Source organism: Heptranchias perlo, chromosome 5 (assembly GCF_035084215.1).
Source record: "Heptranchias perlo isolate sHepPer1 chromosome 5, sHepPer1.hap1, whole genome shotgun sequence".
Classification (NCBI taxonomy): Eukaryota; Metazoa; Chordata; class Chondrichthyes; order Hexanchiformes; family Hexanchidae; genus Heptranchias; species Heptranchias perlo.
The window spans coordinates 46,445,239-46,468,985 of record NC_090329.1 but is presented as its reverse complement, the minus strand read 5'-3'; the positions used below and the strand labels follow the sequence as shown (position 1 = coordinate 46,468,985).

The window sequence follows — 23,747 nt, the reverse complement described above, 5'->3', positions numbered from 1 at the left end:
GATTGGTAAAATCGATTCTCTCCTGATCTTTGATAAAAAAAAATTATTGCTGTAATTCTCCCTTCTTTGCAATGAAAATGAGGTCCCAACGCAGGCACCACACTCATGGTGTCGTCACACACATTGGAGAATTGTTTTATGGTGAGTTCAGAGTCCAAGTAGTGACTGTTCTCTTTTGCAACTCAGTCATTCTACCATCTTTACTAGTATTCCCAAAACTCTAGTTTCTTTTTTATATGGGCATTGGGTACTTAGGTCCCCAGGCAAGCAATCAAGTTGAAATATTAATTTAACAAAAAGCAATCTGAATGTTTTTGCAATCTGTACTTCTTTTGTAAAACCCATATTTACATTGTTCTATTTTATTTTTACAAATGCAAGTTATTATAGGTCAAAAACCTGTGCTATCTAATCCAAAAGTCTATCAAATCTATTATTTTTATAACCACCTTTTTAAAAATTAATTCTTGATTGGGCTGTGGGCATTGCTGGCAAAGCTGTCATTTATTGCCCATTTCTAGTTGTCTTTGAGAAAGTGGTGTGGGGCTCTCTTCTTGAACCGCTGCAGTCCACGTGGTGAAAGTACTCCCACAGTGCTGTTAGGTAGAGAGTTCCAGGATTTTGACCTAGTGACGATGAAGGAACGGTGATTTATTTCCAAATCAGATTGGTGTGTGATTTGGAGGGGAACTTGGAGGTGATGGTGTTCCCATGCATCTGCTGCCCTTGTCCTCCTAGGCGGCGGAGGTTGTGGGTTTGGGAGGTACTTCCAAAGAAGTTTTGGTGACTTGCTGCAGTACATCCTGTAAATAGTACACACTGCAGCCACAGTAGGCTGGAGGGAGTGGATGTTTAAACTAGTGGATGAGGTGCTGATGACCTGATGATCCAAGACACCATCCGCTTTGTCCTGGATGGCTTTGAGCTTCTTCAGTGTTCTTGCAGCTGCACCCACCAGGAAAGCGGAGAGTATTCCATCACACTCCTGACTTGTGCCTTGTAGGAGGTGGAGAGCACTTCATGGGTGGTAATTTCAAGATTATTTCTCCAGTCATGTGCTAGGGAGATCAATGCATGGCTAAAAGCGTGGTGTCAGGAAGAGGAATTCTACTTTGTTCGGCATTGATATCAGTTCTGGGATGGATGGGAGCTATTCCGCAAGGATGGGCCACAACTGAACCAGGGAGGGTGCTAATGTACTGGTAAAGAAATTAAATAGAAAAGTGATGAGATATTTAAACTAGGAAGAGGGTGGTGGGAAAATAAAATCAACCAGGCTCAAGTAATAGAGAAAGGAGAAATAGATAGGGATAATATTTATGCAGAAAACAATTTAGCAAGATGAATATGGAGTAGTAAAATAAAATCTAATAGCCTAATTATAAATGGGAAAAAGACTGCAGTAAAGGTGGGAGTAGCTTCGACAGAAAGAAGGACTTAATGGCATTAACAGAAACTGCAAATTGGACAAGAATGGAAAATAAACATATCGGCGTATAGTGGCCCAGATTTTCCTGCAACGGCATGATTGGTGATGTACACCGTATCATCTAGAGCTCCGATCTCGCTTTTGCTAACTTGCTTCAAATTTTGCTGGTTTTCTAATTAGAATATGCCACAATGAGCATAGCGGTGAATCAGGCATTTCCCTTTCGAAATCCGTGCTGACTATTCTTATTATATTTTTTGTTTGTAGATGTTTTTCTATTACATCTTTCAGTAAAGATTCCATTATCTTCCCTATCACTGACATTAAGCTAAGTGGTCTACAGTTTGCTGGACTTGTTCTATCTCCCTTTTTAAATATAGGAATCATATTAGATGTCCGCCAGTCCTCTGGCAATATTCCCTTTTCTAATGAATTTTTATATATATGTAGTAGTGCCTCTGCTATCTCTTCCTTAACTTATTTTAATATGCATGGATGCAATCCATCCAGACCAGGGGTTTTAACCTAAGTCTGATTCGTTTATCAATTATCTCCCCCCATTCTATTTTAAATGTCTTTATATCTTTTTTGATCTATTGTTCTAATGTCATGCCCACCTTGTAGACTATAGGGTGTGCACTCAAAACCCTTCAGAAATTGATTCTTGTGATCCCCTCCTTGGCAGGGAATGAAATGTTGTTAAAAGTATAGACAATGTGCGCCCAATCAAGATTATAACCGATCTCATGCTCAAGATTTGCACATTAACCCACAGTTCCCGCCAAAAATAACACGACAAACAAGTTGTGCTTTTTAAAAATGGACCGCCATAACCAAGTAATGTTAAAAAACAGTATCAATTGTTATCAGCTAATCTGCAAGAAACTACAATATTCAACTGCTACTTATGACTGGAAATTAATTGAATCAATTTGTTGTATTAAAACAAAGGAAAAGTTAAGAAAAAAGTAATGAATTTGCACACAATTGATATATCAAGGCATTGTACAGTGTCTCTTCTTCTGTATTTGTTGTGTATATTATAACAACCATGCAAAATATGTGTTTGTATTTAATCTTCAGTTACTGTTAGAACTGAAATTTAATCATGTTGACAAAATTTGGTCTTATCTTGAAATCAAATCAAAGAAAATACTTGTATGCAAATTTCAAGTTTTACGTTTATTTTCCACTGTTCAATAAGATATATATAACTTACAATAGACAACAAAACAAAATAAACAAACAAGAAATGCATGAGGGTGCCAGCTTTGAGAAAATGTCCTCATCCTCACATTCTACAATGTCTTCATAAGTAGCAGCTGGTAGACCTACATTGTCACAGTTCTTGCATGTGTACAGTTCTGTACAGGGAATACCCAAAGGCACACAGCATTTGTCGTCTGCCATGTCTGCTTTGCACTTGGACTTTTTGCATGTGCAGTGCGCAAGTTCAAGAATGCTTTGTTGAGCTGGTTGCATATCCATCCAGTCAATTTTTAGGGTATCATTGATCAACTTCCACCCATATCCAACAGGAGATGGAATATCTGGGTGCTGTTCTAAGCTGTGCTTGTTGATGGCTGCCTGGAAGTTAGCACATTGAATGTGTTTATGCAAGGCATCACAATTAGGTGGCATGACATTCTCTGCTCTTGCAGCCAGTGAAAACATGGCATATCAGACGCCATTGACATGGCTGTAATCTTGCTGGCCCTAGAGTTTGCACAGAAAGGGCTCTAGAGCAGTTACCATATCATCTGTTACTGTGGAAGATTCTCCTAGTGACTGAAATGTAGCACAGAATGTTGGGTTTTGCACAAGTTTAATTGCCTTCGTCTTGCCTTTGCCATAAAATCCACTTACTGAATTACAGCCAGTGAAGGCTGATGAATGCACTGGTGATGTCATCTCCAAGGTGCTGCTTTATAGCCTGTAGGTGGATGGTGCGAATAGACCTGGGAGCTGCCAAGACTTGAAGTTAAAGTGATGTCGATAACAAACACTTCAGTGTCGGGACTCTTGATGACTATGTTGTTGTCACCAGATTTGGCGATGTAGCTAGCATGCAAAAACGTCTGGTGTCAGCTTCTTCATGCGCACAGTGCAGCTCAGTGATGTCCTGTACAGCAACTGTTCCATTGCGTGGTAGCATGACAGAATTCACCATGAGCCATAGTTACTGTCACCCCTTTCAAGCTCTCTGCATCACACTTACTCCATGTCTTGCAGAAGAATTTCACCAACTGATCTTTGTTGTAGCTGTGTGCTAGGTACTTTTTCCACTATTTTGGAATTGGCTGATCAAGTTTGGAGATCTTGATCTTCTGATAGCCATTTGCTGCTCTTTGTTTCCTCTTTGCATTTTTGATGCTGTCCCTGTCTATCATGAAGTGTACAGGGTTCGATCCATGACTGCATGCCAAGTTCACCAAAAATTGTAGGATCTTATCAGCAAGTTGACCCATATTAAGCAGCATGTGCTTTGGGCTCATTTGTTGCAACATGGCCATCCCATCAACGATCCACACATTTCTCCTTGGTATCTCAACCTCGGGCGATGCTTCAGGGGCAGACTCTAGGTAGTGCAACAGCCTCGCCTTGTTTGTTTTTACCAAGTATCCTTCTTGTGCAGCTATCATTGGTGGAAATGGGCCTAGGCAGTAAGACAGCATGTCTTGCGATACATTTAGAATTCGCTGACTTTCTATATCACTTACTTTGACAAATGCATTTCCTTCTGGGTCATCAGATACACCAACAACCCAAGCCAGGATGTTGAATAACTTTGATGGGATCATTTTGCATGCAGCATCTAGGGTCAGGTCAGATGATGTTGGAGGCCACGGTAGAATGTTGGATGGATTCAGCGCTATCGCTTGCTTTAAGTCTAGCGCTGATATATAGCGATATACATCCTGTGACGGCTTCTATATGTCTTGTCTTGTCACTCATTTTGATGGAGGGTATTCTTTTGTAGGATGGTCACTGTCAGTTGTTTTCGTATCTGTATCCATGTACGTCTCAGACCCGACTGCCGACTCATTCAGTATGGTGGTTTCTTCTACGAGTGATTCTGTTGACAAGTTGTCCACATAAACAATCGCGCTCTCGTACTGCTTATTTGGCTTTAGAAAACACAACTGAGGGTATTTTCTCTTCAACCTCTGCTTTAGATTCCACGATTTATACCTTATGTTCAATATCATGAACAGTTTTGTTGAATATCTTCTTCAGCTTGGTTAAGCGCAGGATCTCTTTGTCTCTAATTATCGTACCATCAATTGCATAAATGAAGAACTGGTCAAATGCTTTAGAATATAATGGTTCCAATCGCTCTCCTGTCGGTTCTTGTCTTGTGAGGAAGCGCTTGTAAGACCTATGGCAGCTGGCATGATGGCGAACTTCTATTGCCACACAATCTTGGTTCTTGATGTTTGGCAGCATGTTCTGGTCTTGCTTGAGACGGGCAGCTTCAAGTAATTGCCCACCGTCGACCAACTCGCATTGCACCAGAACTTCAGGACATCTCTACAGTTAAAGTCGGTGGTATACTTTGAGCCGAGGCAGATGATGCAGATTTTGGCTAGAATGTGAGAAGATCAAACTGCTTGGTCAAGTCCAAAATGAGAACGCAGTGCCCTTGTTTCCTTCTTGGCAGGCTCTGAAGGCTCGCCACTCTCTGTGCATGTTCTTGTATCGGCTGCTGAAAATAAAGAGAGAGAAAGGGAAAACTCATTGAGAACATTGAATATAAAGAACAAGTCATTGAGCACTAAAATATTATATAAACCAAGAGACGAACAAAGGGAAAATGAGACTTCATTTTTAAAACTGCAAGAAATTGTAAGCTTGTTCATTCTCCTGAGTTTGTTTGACTATTGTTCAGTTTTCATAATAAAAATAATATCAGATAAGCTTAAACATTATGCCTACCTGCAACGGACACAGCTTCATGCTTCTTCTAGGCAACTAAACCCTGTTTCTGCTATGATGAATTGGTGAAATACTAGTAGCATTTTCGATGGCAACCAGCACAAAGCACTTTGCTATTTCAGCCTGATTTCCGGCCAAATCTGCCCAAATCTCTACACTACGTAAAAATGTTGTTCATGTTGATTCCGTGTATGGTCTGATATCTCCAACAACATTAGAAATGTGGGCATAACACCTTCTAATCGAAGAATTTGTCGCCACCAAATCGGCCATAATATTAAGGAATGCTTTTTTGAATTTGTGAAGGATCACTTATAAATTCTGAAAGCTTATTCATAGACAGCAGATCTGTTTATAGGTTCGTTTGTACTACGTGACACGTTTCTTTTTCTTTCTTTGTCATGTGCCGAAACTCTCTAAAACAGCACTTCTCATTGGTTGATACGATTCTGATTTACCGAGTACGAGATTTGATTGAACGAACATTAATTTTAGTAACCTAAAACAATTTCTTCCACTGAGAATTACGCAAAAATGTGCAAACCAGATACGCAGGATCGGTCGGAAGGATAAATCTTACAATATTATCATGATTTTCAAGGGGTTTTCAAGTTCTGCCACGGAGAGGACCACAAGACTAACAGCTACGATCGGACACCCAACCATCTGTTGTTGGTCTCCCTGGCAAATACTGAGACAAAGTAATTATTCAATATTTCTGCCATTTCGCTGTCATTGCCTGTGAATTTATCTTATGCATCCCTTAGTGGCCCTATCCCCATCCTGATTTTTCTTTTGTTATTTATGTGTCTGTAGTATACTTTCCTATTTAAAAAAATATCCCTTGATAGTTTAATTTCTTAGTTCCTCTTTGCTTTCCTAATTGATTTTTTGACTTCTTTCCTAACCTCTTCGTATTCCCCTTTGTCATGCTCTCCTTTATTATCTATCTACTTAGTGTATGCCTTACTCCATAATTTATTTTTCTTTTGTATCATTCACGGGTCCCTACGATGTCCCTACAAAGGTGCAAGTCCTCAGGAAAATATGTGCCATTATATCTGTGAGGAATAGAAAAGATTTAGAGGTGGAGTAGCAATATTGATAAACGGGGGAATACATGCTGTGGAGAGGCTTAATGTAGATAAGGAAGGGGTGCAGACAGGGTCAATATGGTTGTAACTCAAAGATAAAAAAAGGGCTTGTTACATTAGTTGGGTATATTACAGTTCTCCAAATGTGGGAAGGAAATGGAAGAGGAAATCTACGGTCAGATTAGAGAGGTGAGTAGGAATAACAAAATTATTGTTCTGGGAGATTTTAATTATCCACTTATCAATTGGAACAGAGAGAGTGAATGGAGAAAAGGGAATGGAATTCCTAACATATATACGGGACCCCTTCCTCAAGCAGCATGTTAGTCGGCCTACAATGGCAGAGGGGTTAATAGATCTGGTTATGAGTAATGAAATAGATCAGGTAGATGTGATAGATGTGGGTGTGGTCACCACAATATGATGTATAATATCCAACCTGAAAGGGGAAAAGTCAGTACAAAAATGAGAATACCAGATTGGATTACATTTTAGAAAGATGAGGAGTGAGTTAGCTGAGGTGGAGGGAGTAATTGGCACACAGGACTGTAGAGCAACAGCGGGATGTTTCTCTCGGTGTTTGGTAAGATAGTTGCTATCTTACACATACGTTCACCCTATTGAAGTCCTTCATAATTTTAAGGAGCTCTATCAAGTCTCCTGTTAGTCTTCTTTTGTCCAGAGAAAAGTGTGCCAGCCTGCTCAAATTTTCCTAATAGTTGCATCCACTCAATTCTGGTAACATTCTTGCAAATCTTTTCTACACTTTCTCCAGTGCTTCCACTATCCCTTTTGTAGTATATCCACCAGAAATGCACACAGTACTCTGAGTTATAGACACCCAAAGAGGAAAATAATGATCATGCTCCTATTGCCTATTCTTTCTAGGTAGAGGTAGGAATACCCCTACCAATAACAAAAGAGTCACTACAAATGTGTCTGTGATGCCTGCTGGATTATGCAAACACTTATTTCTCCAGGCCAATGGGAAATTATGGAATGCTGATTCTGTCAACAAAATCAATCCCTTGCTCATGAGAGTCATCATTAGTCTGTTATCTTTGTGGTGTTACTGTATGAAATTTGGAAACTGAAATATTGCAATACTCCAAGTGTGGTGTAACCAAGGTTCTATATAAATGTAACATTAACACCCTGCTTTTGTATTTTATTCCTCTAGAAATGAACCCCAGTACTTTGTTTGCACTCTTTATGGACTTATCAACTTGGGTTGCTACTTTTTAACGATTTATGTATCTGTATTACTAGATCTCTTTGTCCTCAACCCCATTTAGTTTCTTACCGTCCAAGGAATAAGTGGCCTTCTTATTCCTCCTACCAAAGTGAATGAGGGGTCATAGATATAAGATTAAACATAAGAGATTTAGAACAGAGAGCAAGATAAACTTCTTTACACAGAGAGCTGTAAGGCTATGGAAATCACTTCCAGGGTTAGTGGTTGAAGCAGAAGCTATGTCAACATTCAAGATTAAATTGAACAGGTAGATGAAGGAAAAGATGATAAAGGGATATGTGAACAGGGTGGATAAATGTGATTAGGACTATTTGCTTGCATGCATGATAAATGCCAATGTGGACTGATTGGGCCAAATGGCATGTTTCTGTGTTATAACTTCTGTGAAAATATTATAATATTAGTACAAACAGAACAGACAGGAAAAAAGCAAAGTGTTAGGCAAGTAAACTTGTTGGGGACAACTTATATGTGTAAGTAGTGATGCGATTGTGTAGTTGTACTGCCACTTTTACTTCGCTGCAAAGCAGTTTCTGCTGAGCAGTAAAAGTGTCAGTTTAGCTCCAGACTTGGGTTCCAACCGGAGCAGTGTGAGACTTTTGGGGAAGGCAATTTTATGTTGCTTGGGCTGGACACCTCATGGAGCATGACTCCAGAGCAAAACGGGTTTTCAAAATGTTCAGGACCTTCTGGACACTTTATGTACTTACCCAGTGCTTATTTAAATGAATTGAGAATGCAGCACTCATGTCCTTACTCTCGAAACATTTAACATTTAATAGCTAGCTTCTTGGATTTTACAGTAAGAACTGCAGCTATGCAGTATAAAGAAGGCACTGCAGTTGAGAATGGACACTTCGGGGCAAAATTTCCACAATAGTTCTCCCGATCGTCAACCCTAACTTCAGTGGAAGAGCTGCGGAAACTCCGGGGAAATGGCATAGAAGACCTTTTCCCGGATTTTCCACAGCTCTTCTGCCAAAGTTATGCAGATGATCTGGAGAACCCCGTGCAAATTCATCCCCTTTTATATATAATTTATCTTTAGGGTGCAGTTTGATTGATCTGAGATTGGTAGTTCAATATAACTGCACGCAAGATAAATTAAACATAAATATATAATTTTGTGCCTATATAGTAGAAAGACTTGCATTTATATAGTGCCTTTCGCATTTCCTCGAGACATCTCAAAGCACTTCACATCCATTGAATTACTTTTGAAGTGTACTCATTGTTGCTTTGTAGACAAATGTGACAGCCAATTTGCACACATTAAGGCCCCACAAACAACAATGAGATGAATGTTAATCCATTCTGGTGGCGTTGGTTAAGGAATGAATGTTGATCCAGGGCATTGAGAAAACTCCCTAACTCTTCTTCCAAAATGTGCCATGGGATTTGTTTTACTTCCTTTTTTGTGTATTTCAGCTTTTTCCTGTAATACAAGTGATGGATATATTGGGTAAACCTGCAGCTTAAGTTACAAACTCATGTCCCTCTGCACTCTCAGCGTAACCTCTTATTTTCACATCATCGGCAAAGCCTTTTAGGTTTCAGTTTTCACAGAAAATTGGTCCGAATTGTGAAATATGTGCCCAAAACAATAATGAATATGCCAGAATCCTATGTAAAAAACAGAATTGAACTTATTCTGTCGTTCATAGGTCATGGGCTTTTTTGGAGCTGTTCATCAGCTTTTGTGAGTTTTCTAGGTTGACATGTATGATTCTACAATGTTCCAATTATGCATGTAGCTGTTTCTTAAATGAGTCTATTATCTTGGTCTCAACCACTCTTTCCGACTTCTTCCAGCTATTGGTCACTCTCTATTACTGACATCTATCTTAAACTTGCCTTTTTAAACTATGCCCTCTTATTCCTGGTTCCTTGGTGAATCTGAAGGTATTTCTTGGGTCTCCTTTCTCTATCTCCCATTAAGTTTGTATATGGGTGTGAATAATATGCACTTAGTCTGCAACGTACATGTCTGGCAGGAAGGGTGGTCAACTTTGGCTCCCTCTAGTGGTTGTATTTCTAGAACTACTCAGTTTCATTGTTTTTCACCTGCACTTTTCTCCATGCACTCTCATTCAACAACGAGCAGCAGTAGATCATGGTGACAATGCATAAGTAAGGGTCATGGAGATGTTGATACAGTGCTGTTGCTCGATCAAAGCATTATAGGTAAGCTCAGCAGTGCAGTTTGGGTTGCTTTTGAGTAGCTGATAATTTCTGTTACATACAGATCTGACATTGTGGACTTACATAGCATTTCAAACATTAAAACTTTTTATTAAACTTATAACAAATACTTACAAGCATGAATAAATATAGACTAAATAAAGTGTATATGTAACTCATTAAATATACCTCAAACACCAGCAGAGAATGCCACCATATCAAATCATAAATTTTAACCTCCTAGAAAAAACATTATTCACCACCAATGGATCTTAACAGTTTCCCAGTGCTATTATGGCAATATCAGGAAAGAACTGTAGATATGTTAAATTTTATGTAATCATAATTGCCATATGTTTATTTGGATTCTTTAATTTAAAATGTAGTTAGCAATCATATTTTGAAGTAATGCTGAGCATATACCAAATGCTCTTGGTTCGTTCACATAGGTGATATTTGCCAACCAACATGCATATGTATCATCACTGTAACATAAATGTAACTGCAACATTACAAGATACATATGCTGTATGAAGCTTGAAAGTGGACTGGGATGCAAGAAAGATAGATGTATGGCCCAGTGCAGGAAATCTCACAGAGGATTCACAATACTGTGACTAAAATGGAAAAGGGACATAACTTTCCATGTGACCTGGATAAATATCTAGAGAGTGGTGAAACCTTTAGTATGTTACAAACCTTCAACCATTCACTAATGCACATGAACATGTATTTGTGTCTATATTAAAACAACAACCTGCATTTATATAGCACTTTTAACGTAGTAAAACATCCAAATGCGATTCACAGAAGCGTAATCAGAGGGATGACTAAAATCTTGGACAAAGCGGTAGGTTTTAAGGAGGGTCTCAAAGAAAGAAAGAGAGGTGGAGGAGGTTTATGGAGGGAATTCCAGAGCTTAGGGCTTAGTCAGCTGAAGGTACAGCCACCAGTAGTGGGACGAAGGGAGTGGGGGATGCACAAGAGGTCAGAGTTGGAGGAACACAGAGTTCTTGGAGGGTTGTCATGCTGGAGGAGGATACAGAGATAGGGTGGGGCGAGGCCTTGAAGGCATTTGAGGATGATCATTTTAAATTGGAGGGGGGGGAACAAACATCAATGTAGGTCAGCGAGCACAGGGGTGATGGGTGAACGGGACTTGATGTGGATTAGGATTCAGGGAGCAAAGTTTTGGATGAGCTCAAGTTTATGGAGGTGCAACGCCTGCCTGGAGAACACTGGAATAGTTGAGGCTGGAGGAACAAAAGCATGGATAAGAGTTTCTGTAGTAGATGGGCTGAGATGGGGTGGAGACGAGCGATGTTACAGAGGTGGAAGCAGGTCTTTGTGATGGGATCAGAAGCTCAGCTCAGGGGCAAATAGGACGCCGAGGTTGCCAACAGTCTGGTTCAGCCTAAAGAGGATAGAATCGGTGGCTAGGGAACAGAATTTGTAGCAGGGGCCGAGGTCAATGGCTTTGGTCTTCCCAATGTTCAATTGGAGGAAATTGTGGCTTGTTCAAGACTAGATGTCGGACAAGCAGCCTGACAACACAGAGGCTGTGGAGATATCGAGAAGTGGTGGAGATGTTGAGCTGCATGTAATCAGTATACATGTGCAACCTGATGTCAGGTCTTCGGATGATGTCGCCAAGGGGCAACATGTAGAAGAGCAATGGGAGGGGCCAAGGATAAATCCTCGGGGGACTCCAGAGGTAACGGTGCAGGGGCTTTAAAATGTTCAAAGTACTATTTCCTTTTTGTCCATGCTCGTATCGGGGTTTGAATCACCCCTGCAGCCGCTATCCCTGGTTCCAAAAGCAACATTGTTGACAGCGCACGCCAGAAAATGTGCACGCACCAAACCCCATGCAGAGCCAGAAGATGCGCACGCACCTGACCCCACGCGGTACGGTTGTACGTCGTCTGAGAGTGTTATTAGGTACAGATAGTACTGTACAGGTACTGTACTTGCAACATCAGTTTTGTTGTTATATCTGCTTCCAAACTTAAGTTCTTAGCATTGTTGCAGGTGATTAATTGCTGATCATAATCTCAGCTGGTTCTTCAAAATTGTTGGGAATTTTTTTTTTACAGTACATACAATGACCATTTTGAAAATAAGGAAACCTGTAAAAAAAAAGGACTGCTGATGCCAGTCCCTTAGGTGTCCGTAATTTACAGGTTTCACTGTATTTAGAGAGTTTAGCTTCAACTACAATACCCTAAGTGAAATGAAGCACCTTTTCAAAGCAGTATCAGTGAGGCTCTGGACTGCACCGAACGACCATCTACATGGATCAAGAGTACTCAATGGGGTGCCTCGTATTCAGGACTTTGGTTGTGGAGCTGCAAGTAATTGTGAACCTTTTCCACGTGGCTTAGTCCCGATTAGGGTTAGAAATATTGAATTTGATATAATTATATCAGTCCTAATATATAATTTGAGGTAGTTTGACCTGCATGCATCAAACTCCAAAGAATAATCATCAATAACAATAAAAAAAAAATACATTTAGGAACGAGAAGGACAGAAGCATCTCGAGTTGACCAGGTCTGGGTCAGTGTTCCAATGACAGCTGATTGACATGAGCCCGAGAGCGGCGCCACCGCGCTCCCCCGACACCCGCCCCCGTGATTTTCGGTTCACGTTAACCGCAGTTCACTTCCACCAATGACTCGAGACCTTTTTCTTTTACTCACTCCGTTCATTTACTTTTATTCCACCCGCCTCTCGACCCCCTGCTCTTCCCTCCGGCCCCCGCCTCTCACGGTCCACAAACGCTGCGTGCTCCCGCTGGCGCAGGACTGGGCCTGGGGTGTTTGGGCCGGTTGCCGTGGTAACGGCCGTTGGTGCTCGGCGGGTGAGGGGTGACGGAGCTGCACCAGGCGGCGGGTGAGGGGTGACGGAGCTGCACCAGGCGGCGGGTGAGGGGTGACGGAGCTGCACCAGGCGGCGGGTGAGGGATGACGGAGCTGCACCAGGCGGCGGCCGCCGGCGACCGCGACCAGGTGGAGGAGATCCTGAAGAAAGGGTCGTGCAACCCCAACATGAAGGACCTGGACTGGAACCAGCGCTCCCCGCTCCACTGGGCGGCGGCCAAAGGTGAGGCTCTTCCCCCCCTCCCCCCCCCTCCCCCCCTCCCCCCCCCCTCCCCCCCCTCCCCCCCCCCTCCCCCCCCTCCCCCCCCTCCCCCCCTCCCCCTCCTCTCTCTCTCTCTTCCCCCCCCCCTCTCTTCCCCCCCCTCTCTTCCCCCCCCTCTCTTCCCCCCCCCCTCTCTCTCTTCCCCCCCCCCCTCTCTCTCTTCCCCCCCCCCCTCTCTCTCTTCCCCCCCCCCTCTCTCTCTTCCCCCCCCCCCCTCTCTCTCTTTCCCCCCCCCCCTCTCTCTCTTTCCCCCCCCCCTCTCTCTCTTCCCCCCCCCCCCTCTCTCTCTTCCCCCCCCCTCTCTCTCTTCCCCCCCCCCCCTCTCTCTCTTTCCCCCCCCCCCTCTCTCTCTTCCCCCCCCCCCTCTCTCTCTTCCCCCCCCTCTCTCTCTTCCCCCCCCCTCTCTCTCTCCCCCCCCCCCTCTCTTCTCCCCCCCCCCTCTCTTCTCCCCCCCCCCCTCTCTTCTCCCCCCCTCTCTCTCTTCTCCCCCCCTCTCTCTCTTCCCCCCCCTCTCTCTCTTCCCCCCCCTCTCTTCTCTCTCTTCCCCCCCCCCCCCTCTTCCCCCCCCCCTCTTCTTCCCCCCCCCCTCTTCTTCCCCCCCCCCCTCTTCTTCCCCCCCCCCCTCTTCTTCCCCCCCCCCTCTTCTTCCCCCCCCCCCTCTTCTTCCCCCCCCCCCTCTTCTTCCCCCCCCCCTCTTCTTCCCCCCCCCTCTTCTTCCCCCCCCCCCTCTTCTTCCCCCCCCCCTCTTCTTCCCCCCCCCCTCTTCTTCCCCCCCCCCCCTCTTCTTCCCCCCCCCCCCTCTTCTTCCCCCCCCCCCCCTCTTCTTCCCCCCCCCCCTCTTCTTCCCCCCCCCCCCTCTTCTTCCCCCCCCCCCTCTTCTTCCCCCCCCCCCTCTTCTTCCCCCCCCCCCTCTTCTTCCCCCCCCCCCCCTCTTCTTCCCCCCCCCCCCTCTTCTTCCCCCCCCCCCCTCTTCTTCCCCCCCCCCCCCCTCTTCTTCCCCCCCCCCCCCTCTTCTTCCCCCCCCCCCCCTCCTCTATCAGGTTACCCCTCAGCCGTCTCTTTTTTTATTCGGAAAAGAGGCCCTGTCTGCTTTGTCTTTCCTGATAAATATGTCCTTTCCATTCTGGTTTCTGGAATGTTTTTCACCTTCCCCAGTGCCTCTATATCCTTTTTGTAATATGGAGACCAGGACTGTGCACAGTACTTCAGGTGTGGCCTAACCAAGGTTCTGCACAAGTTAACAACTTCTCTGCTTTTAAATTCTATCCCTCTAGAAATGAACCCCAGTACTCGGTTTGCCTTTTTTATGGCCTTATTAACCTGCGACTCCTTTTAGTGTGTATTTGTACCCTGAGATCCCTTTGCTTCTCTATCCCGTTTCTACTCTTATTTTCCAAGCCATATATGGCCTCCTTATTCTTACCAAAATGCAACACCTCATATCTATATTGAAATTCATTTGTCAACTGTATGCCCATTCTGCAAGTTTATTAATGTTCTCTTGCAGTTTAATGCATTCTTCCTTTGTATTAACCACATCTGCAAATTTTGGTGAAATTGTACTTATGATTCCTGAATCCACAATTTACATCAATGATTTGAACAGTGGCCCCGGAACTGATCCCTGTGGAACACCACTTCCCACCTTTTGCCAGTCTGAGTAGCTACCCTTAACCCCTACTCTCTCTTCTGTTTTGTAGCCAGCTTGCTATCCAGTCTGCTACCTGTCCCCTAACTCTACATGCTCTGATCTTAGTCATGAGTCTACAATGTGGTACTTTATCGAAGGCCTTTTAAAAATCCAAATATATTACATCTACTGCATTACCTTTGTCTACTCTTGCTGTTACTACTTCAAAGAATTCAATAAGGGGTCATCTAGAGTACTACATTCAGTTTTGGGCACTGCATCTCAGGAAGGATATATTGGCCTTGGAAAGGGTGTAGCGCAGATTCACCAGAATGATACCAGGGCTAACGGTTAAATTATGAGGACAGGTTGCATAGACTAAGCTTGTATTCCCTTGAGTATACAAGATTAAAGCATGATCTAATTGAGGTGTTTAAGATCATTGAAGAATTTGATAGGGTAGATAGAGAAATTATTTCCTTTGGCGGGAACAAGGGGGCATAACCTTAAAATTAGAGCTAGGCTGTTCAGGGGTGATGTCAGGAAGCATTTCTTCGCACAAAGGGTAGTGGAAATCTGGAAATATCTTTCCCCAAAAAGATGTTCAGGCTAGGTTAGTTGAAAATCTCAAAACTGAGATTAATAGATCTTTGTTAGGCAAGGGGCATTAAGGGTTACGGAACCAAGGTGGGTAGATGGTTAAGATACAGGTCAGATGGGACTCACTCCCTGCACCGTAACTCTTTGTCCCTCACTTATTTCTCTTGTTCCTTGATGGCCAGAACAGATTCAAGGTACAACTGGAACAAAACATTAGCATGAATAGTACGTATTGCTTTACTCTTTTCTAGGGGTCGGGTGCCTTGCACTGGTCTGCAGCTCCACTTGGCTTTTCAACTGAAATTAGGAATTGCAGGACAAACCACATTAGTATAGCAGCCACTAGGGTGCTGTCTTGTTATTAATTTGTCTGCTTTGAAGATTTGAGGATATGATCTCTTTTCTAACTACTTTCCTTGTTTCTGCACTTCCAGTTTAACTATGATAGCCAATTCGCTTTCTTTTGCTCACTGGCTGACTTGCATGATGTAAGACTGACTCACTGCTTCTGCACATGTGACTGTTTGTTTATATAGTGCAGAACCTTATTGTAAATGTTTTTTAGGGTTGCAAAAAGTATGGCTTTTTGGTTCTTCTGCCTGTATTCAAAAAAAAAGCAAACACTTCAAGATTATCTTTTTGAAATAAAAAAAAATGTTGGAATCTATTATTCTGAAAATTATTTTGCCAGGAATCTACAAGGATACTTTACTTTGCCCAACCCAATTAAATTAAACTGAGCTACTTTTCAGTTTTAAAATTTCAAATAGATCTGAGTCTGTCTGGAGAATTTGGAGCAGGTTTTGAGATGAACACATTTAGTTTAGAATTAACCTTTAATGTGGTTATCTTATTTTGTTTTACTGACAGGGCAAGCAGACATGGTTAAACTCCTCATAGTAAATGGGTCTCGATCTTGCTTGAGAACGGACACTGGATGGACTCCAGCACATTTTGCTGCAGAATCTGGAAAATTATCCATCCTTCGCATGCTGCATTCACTACATGCTCCTGTTGATAAAGCTGACCTCTATGGGGACACCCCCAAAAGAATCGCAGAAATATACGGGCAGCGAGACTGTGTTAAATTTCTTGAAATGTAAGTGGTAGCATAGATTGTAAATAGATCTTACTATGTTTGTAATAATAGATGTCACACCATTCTTCAACCTTCTGTCATAAGATTGTATTAACCATTGACTGTCTGGATAATGGGAATGTGGTTTTGATGATGGCAGATGGAAAAAAAAATGTAGAAAACATTTTGAGTAATTTTCTATGGACCCCATGGCCAGATTGGGCAATCACAGTAGTGACTTTGCAGAAGACAAATTCAATATGAATGTGGACATAGGAATTTATAATGGTGGGGGAAAAAGTTGACCTAGTGTGACACAAACCTTGACAATAGAATGTAATGTTGTGCAAACAGGAACTGCATGCAGACATAAAGGGCATGATTTTATCAGGGAGCTGGGAAGGGGGCAGGGGGTGGGCGAAGTTCCTGACTGGAAACCCAGAAGTATGGGTTTCCCGGACGTCCATACGATTTTGATGTGAAGCCATCTTTTTTTGACGGGTTCCCGCCCGGCAGGCCAGCCTGTCAGTCCGAAGGAAGAGGATGCAAGCAAGTTTGTTTTAGATGGGGGGGTTGGGGGTCATCAGAGGTGGTCGAGTATCCAGTCATCATGGGGTCAGAGTTTGTGGTGGGGGAGGTTGCTGCAGGTAGGCTTGTTGGGCCTAGGGGAAGCGCTGCTGCTTCTCTGGGCCCACAAGCTGTGCTATCAAGGCATTTACCTGTTTCGGGCCTTCTCGCCCCCTCCAATGTGGCGTGAAGTACATGGCCCTGGAATCCCTGAGAAACGAAAAATCTTTTAAAGTTGAGGTCTGCAGCCTCCTTGAAAGCTTTCAGTAACCAACCCACCTCCCAAGAACGGGTTGGTTACTCGTCCTGTCTCTGTTGAAACTGGAAATGGGCGGGTTTTAGATTTAAAACATTTTTACTACCCCCCCCAACCCACCCATTTTTCTGAGTTAAAATCATGCCCAAGGTTTTTAGTAAGATATAGATTGAAGTAAACTACAGAGTAAAAGACCATAAAACTGAACTTCTCCTTAAATGGTAAATTTAGTAAAGTTTTGGAATAATACTTTTTAAAATAGATTGTAAAATTCCCAAAATGATAGCAATTCAGCACTAATTTCTTATCCATGTTATTTTTTATTTTCAGAGCAGAGCGAGAGTGTTCTGATTACAGGAGAGTTGCTGAGATGAAAGGTATTTTATTAGATGACACCGATGAAGAGTGGGAAAGCCAGAAGGAGGGAGATATGGCTGAAAGGAGGCAAACTGCCAAGAATGAGAGTACCAATGCATGGGGTGTTCACCAAAGCCACAAAAACTCAATAGTGAGACCTAATACAGTGACTCAGAAAGGAAAATTATCAAATATTAAGTGTAAAAAAAAGGAAAATTAAAATCTAGCTCCAGGTCTGATACAACAGAATCCAGTTCAGCATGTAACACTATTGCCTGAAGTTACTTAAACTGATAGTTTATTCTGGAGTGAATCAAGAAGAACACAAATCGATCAAAGTGGTTTTGTACTACAGAAACACACCAATATTGCTATACTGGTACCGCAACTGTGTAATTACTGCTGCAATACGACATTGATCAGCCTGGAATTTCCTGGAAAACTTTAAGAGTGGAGTTGCTAGTTTTTTCCGAGGAAATTCGCATGTAATGGATTTATGTGGAAACATCGCTATGTGCGAACTTCGTTGATCATTTGTGCCACTTCTAAGATAAGTCTGCCAAAACCTTCTGCTGCTTATTTATACTCTGCACCCCACCTGCCGCGCAAAAGACCAACTCATCTGAGTTTCCTAGATTTTCATGATTAATGCGCTTGTATAGATTTATGCCCAAAAATATAAGTGCAGCATGGCCTGAAGTCACCTGCTATTGGTGAAACTGAGATTTCTGGAATTTGTTAACTATTTTCTTTGTGATTTAAAACAAAAATTCTTATTGCGACCTGTACTATACTTAACCAAAATGCTGTCAGTCTCTGCACCCATAATTTGTTTGATCCCTGGCACCCTTGCGTGTTCAGAAGGATTAAGCAACCGAAATGGCGTTCCCAATAGGGATACCCCTATTCTGCTTAATAAACTATATCTGGTAGAGAATGTCATTTTGAATAATTCAGACTTTAACTATGGCTTTTTGACACCAGTGTTGGATGCTGCCCAAACTGACACCATAATGGTGTACAAATTAATCTTTGTTATAAGACATAGCAATGGAGCTGCTGCCTTTTCAGGTGTGTAGAAATTAGGCTAAACCAGAAATGTTTTTTTTTCTAGAGCAGGCCTGGTGATGAAATGTCGGTGAAGGGTTCTCAAAGTTCCCACATTTTTCATATCAACAAGGATATGACTTTTATGGCAGAGGACCCAACTGCTGGGTTAAGTGTAGAACCCTACAGTCAGGAGGTTAGGCCTATGAGGGCCTGGGACTTGACATGCCCGGGCTTGTTGAGTGCAGTGCGGATTGTTGCCTGAAATCAGACAAGAAGAGGAGACAGAATACACATTCTTCCCTTTAAAACAATCAACCCAGAGAAAGACTTCATTTTACATGAAACTAAAGCCCATCAAAACCCTGCATAAATAATCACTACTAAGGCAGGAAGGCAGCAATCAATGCAATTATGCGAACCCATCAATACTTCACATATACAATGGTTTTCAGTTCAAGACTAGTTACGGGGACAGGAAGGCAACTATAAACATTATGCAAGCCCATTAAAAACGAGACAACAATCACCTGAAGAAGCCCACCAATATCAGACAAAGAACTAACCTTGATTTGGCACTCAGATAAGAAATTCGAATAACAGTATAACTGGGCCACCAGTTACGAAGGGGCAGGGTGAGCAGGTTTTAAGCAGAGGTTTTAAGCAGGTGGAAGCAGTTTAAGCAGGGAGAGGTAGCTGAGCCAAGCGGAGGAAGGAGATTCGGAGGTTCGCAGGCCTGCAGGCAACATCACGGCGAGGGGCACGGTGTGGCAGGCTCAACCGAAGACAACAAGGCTGCAACCGCAGCCCTCCACGAAGATCGACCACCCACAATCACGCCTTACCACATCAGCAGACTACCCAACTGAAGAACCTTCGCAGATTCCACAGACCAGGACCACGTGGGGACGGCAGGCCCCAGAGGACACAAAGAGCATACCCCAAAACTGCAACCGGCTTACCTGGCTGGATTTTGAACTGTCAAGGAACCCTGGTTGGTGAGCATGATCCCTGACCACCTAGTTCAATTTAGTTAGGTTTTGGGGGTGGGACAAGGGTAAGGGGATTAGTAGTGTGATTTTCCCTCGTTATGACGTGTGTTCCCCATTCTTAACTAAGTGTACTTTTGTATGTCTGTATAATCTCAGTGTAATCCTAATGGTATAAGTTCATTTGTGACTTCAATAAACCCAGTTTTTTTTTCTTGCACCAAAACCAGTTGTCTGCTGTACTTTGTCACAACCCCCAAATAAGTCCAAGGTCTAGAACCCAGGGAGTGGGAGCGATTCGAACTGCTCAGAAGTCAGAGGTGAAGCTGACACACCACCACCACCCCCTACATCGGAGATCTCAACTGGACAACTGAGTTCAAACCCAGATTTAACTGGGATTCATACTTCCTTCCCCTCATTATGCAAGTTTTGGTGTTTTTTGGCAGATCATGAAATGATGCAGTACTGCTGCTGTGAAGCATCAGATTGCTTTATTTCACATTCCACACATACATGTTTCCTGATTTTACAAAAAAAAAGTCCACTAAACAGGAATACAGGCACATACACTAAGTATTTTCTGCACTTAGATTGACAATTTAGTGGTGTGGAACATCAATTCACATTGTGGGAGAGAGAATTAGTACTCCAGTATATTAATCCATCATAAGAATATTAAAAAAAATAGGAGCAGGATGAGGCTATATGGCCCCTCGAGCCTGCTCCGCCATTCAATAAGATCAAGACTGATCTTCGATCTCAACTCCATTGTCCCACCCAATCCCCATAATCCCTTAATTCCCCTATAGTCCAAAAATCTATCTCTCGGCCTTGAATATACTCAATGACTCAGCAACCACAGCCCTCTGGGGTGGAGAATTCCAAAGATTCACAACCCTCTGAGTGAAGAAATTTCTCCTCAACTCAGTCTTAAATAGCTGACCCCTTATCCTGATGTACGGAATCATACAACACCAGGTTATAGTCCAACAGCTTTATTTGAAATCACAAGCTTTCGGAGCTTTGCTCCTTCGTCAGGTGAGTGAAGGGTTCCATAAAGGCACCGCATATATAGTCAGAGAACAATGCCTGGTGATTACAGATAATCTTTCCAACTGCCCGTTATCACATCGCGGCAGAGAGATAATCACAGCAATCAAAGGAGTGGATGGTGTTCAGACAGGTTAGTCAGGGAAACATTACATCCAAGAATACTGAATACACAAGGGGTCAGATAACAAAGACAGAGAGAGAGAGAGAGAATGACCAGTTGTATTAAAAACATAACCCCACCAGCGAAAAAAAGTTACATGTAGCGTGACATGAACCCAAGATCCCGGTTGAGGCTGTCCTCGTGGGTGCAGAACTTGGCTATCAATTTCTGCTTGAAGATTTTGTGTTGTTGTGTGTCTCGAAGGCCGCCTTGGAGAACGCTTACCCGAAGATCGGAGGCTGAATGTCCTTGACTGCTGAAGTGTTCCCCGACTGGGAGGGAACCCTCTTGTCTGGCAATTGTTATGCGGTGTCTGTTCATCTGTTGTCGCAGTGTCTGCATGGTCTCGCCGATGTACCATGCTCCAGGGCATCCTTTCCTGCAACGTATGAGGTAGACAACGTTGGCCGAGTCACAAGAGTATGAACCATGTACCTGGTGGGTGGTGTCCTCTCGTGTGATGGTGGTATCTGTGTCGATGATCTGTGTTGTGGAAAACTATAAGCTTTGACTGACTAAATTGACTTTCTAATACACTTAAACCATAAAGCTGACCATATTAATGTAGAAATACTGAACCATAAAAGAAGCAAAGCATGATGGAATAAGTTGACCATGTTAGCTGACCAGCTGAATACAATAGAACGCTTATGTTCGGTTCCCAGCAAAGACACACAGAAGAGCTATTGTCTGCTTATGAGATGACTGTCTGACCAGCAGAAATTAATGACTATATAGCCTTGAGACTGAGTACAAAACTGATAATAAAAACACTTTCTTAGGGGAAAGCCACTTTCCCCTAGACATTGTCTCGTGATGTTGAACAGGCATGGGAACCAAAAAGGTTGGTGTCCCTATTTTTGATTGACTAACCACTTGACCAATGAGAGTGTACATGTACACCCATATTCTATGATAGACAGACATTACTAATTGAACCGTATAAAAGTTAACCATTTCATCTGCTCAGCGAAGAGGTGGTTCCAACCATTGCTTGGACACAGCTTCCAACTTGTACAAGTTTCTTAATAAATTCTTACTTGTCTGAATTAAGTGTTTGGAGTTAATGCATTGTGTATAATAGGTAATTAAGTTTTCGACAGTTTCTTGGAGGTTCCACCGAGATCGCTTGTGATCTCCGGTAAGTACGGACACAGTTGTCTGTGCAAGCCCAGACACACAGCGATTGAAAGGTGTATGCATTAACTGACGTGACTAATTCTTCTGTTTGCCTTTAGGAATTGGAAGGCGATCATAGGAAATGTGTTTCGTATAGACAAGGAAAGAAAAAGGGGACAGAGTGTGACGTGTGACAGATTACTCAATATTGTCAGCTGCGGTGTTGTAGTAACGGGCTGAGAGAGAGCAATAATGGGGTAGATCTGTGAATACCGGTGATACTAGGAGTGAAGTTGAGGTTGCTGTATGGGACCAATAGACTGTCACCTCCTAGTGGAGAGGCACCAGGAAAAGAGGTAACCAGTTACAGACTTGTTTATTTTAAAAAAAAATTTTTTTAGTGTAAAGTCATAATTTGGATAAGCGCAGACTAGATGTTGCGTAATTCGGAAAAGTGCGAAATTTGCACGTCTGTGGTGGCGACAAACGCAGACTGGTGTGGATGTCGTGGATTCGGAAAAAGTGCGAAATTCTGGTTTACCTGAATTAAGTGTTTAGGTAGAAACACTGATTGTGCTCAAGTGAAGGAGCACTTTTTTAAAAAAAATCTTGCGTAAGTCAGCTGATTCAACTAAGTGCAGACGTTTCTCTCACGCACCTAGTCTGAGCTGGTTAAGGTGGATGTAGATAACACATGACGTCTTGTCCAATCAGTTGAATTATCAAGTATAGAATTGTGATAGTTAAGATAGGCCTTGATTGTTGTGTAATTACAGTGTGGAGGATTGTATCAACTATTGTATAAACTATAAACCATGGGCGCCAACGCTAGCAAAATCCCTCCAAAGGGAACACCTGCTGCTTACATGTACAGAAACTTTGGGAGAGAAACAACTGACGAGTTGATAGTCCTGGTCCAAATGGACCAGGACTAAGAAATATCCTTTTCCCAAAGACGGTACATTTAATATGGATAGAATTAAGTGACTAGAAAAATGTTTAAAAGACAGAGACCCAGAAAAGAAAGGGTCCTTTTGTTTTGGTGTACTGTCTCTTTAAAAAAAAAAGCCTGTCCTGATTGTGAGGTTTTTTTTCGGTGTTGTGGGCCACGCCCCCTTCTTACTGCGTCTTACGTGTTTTCTTCCTTTGTGTGATGTATTTGTTTTGTCTTGTGTTTAATTCTGAGATTGCTGAATTAAAATTGGAGTTATTGAGGTTAAGTGACCTATTAAATTCTGGTTCTTATAAAATGTGAGCATGTTAGATTCCAGACATAGGATCTTCTAAAGAAAATTGGCATTTTGAATTTTTATCTTGTGATTGGCTGTGGTTTAAAAAGAGGTTTAAAAAAAAATTAACGGGACAGATAAAAAAAAACTATCTGGTATCACCGTGATAGGAAAAGTCGGAAAGCTGGAACATTACAGTCATACCCACTAAAAGTATGTGAAAAAAAAAATGAATTGGAAAGCTATAGTTGTGTATGACGAGCAAATTATAAAACTTACGAAGACTAACTATAAACTAAAATGTACGATGGAAGATGTTATTTCCCGGTATGAATTTTTTCTAAACAAAAGAATTTATGTGAGAATTACGTTGCTGAGAACGCTGCGTGAATCTGATATCTGACTCCGTCGGTTTGTTAGAAAAGTTTAACCTTTCCAAGGACACCGACATCTGTTTTCAATTCACCAAGACAAAATGAGGTTTAATTGTAAAGAAAAGATAAAGTACAGATTTAAAGAATTACAAGTTACATTTGCAGGATGATCTCTAGTTATAAATTAAACTGATCTACTACTATTGTGATTAATTAAACACTATGATTAAAAATAAATCTCAAAAT

General features: G+C 42.4%; 1 protein-coding gene and 1 long non-coding RNA gene across 2 annotated transcripts in view; one reads left to right on the top strand and one right to left on the bottom strand.

Moving 5' to 3' along the window:
- The first annotated feature begins 12,472 nt into the window (after positions 1-12,472).
- LOC137321727 (ankyrin repeat domain-containing protein 66) lies at positions 12,473-19,783 on the top strand. Its single transcript, XM_067984308.1, has 3 exons — positions 12,473-13,000; positions 16,140-16,368; positions 17,501-19,783. Exons 1-3 carry the CDS (start codon positions 12,862-12,864, stop codon positions 17,745-17,747), a joined length of 615 nt encoding a protein of 204 aa, XP_067840409.1. The 5' UTR covers positions 12,473-12,861; the 3' UTR covers positions 17,748-19,783.
- A 762-nt stretch (positions 19,784-20,545) lies between these two features.
- LOC137321728 (uncharacterized) overlaps positions 20,546-23,747 on the bottom strand; it is a 3,348-nt gene continuing 146 nt past the window's right edge. The window contains exon 2 of the long non-coding RNA XR_010962894.1: positions 20,546-21,158. This is a non-coding gene — a long non-coding RNA (uncharacterized lncRNA). The remainder of the gene's footprint in view (positions 21,159-23,747) is intronic.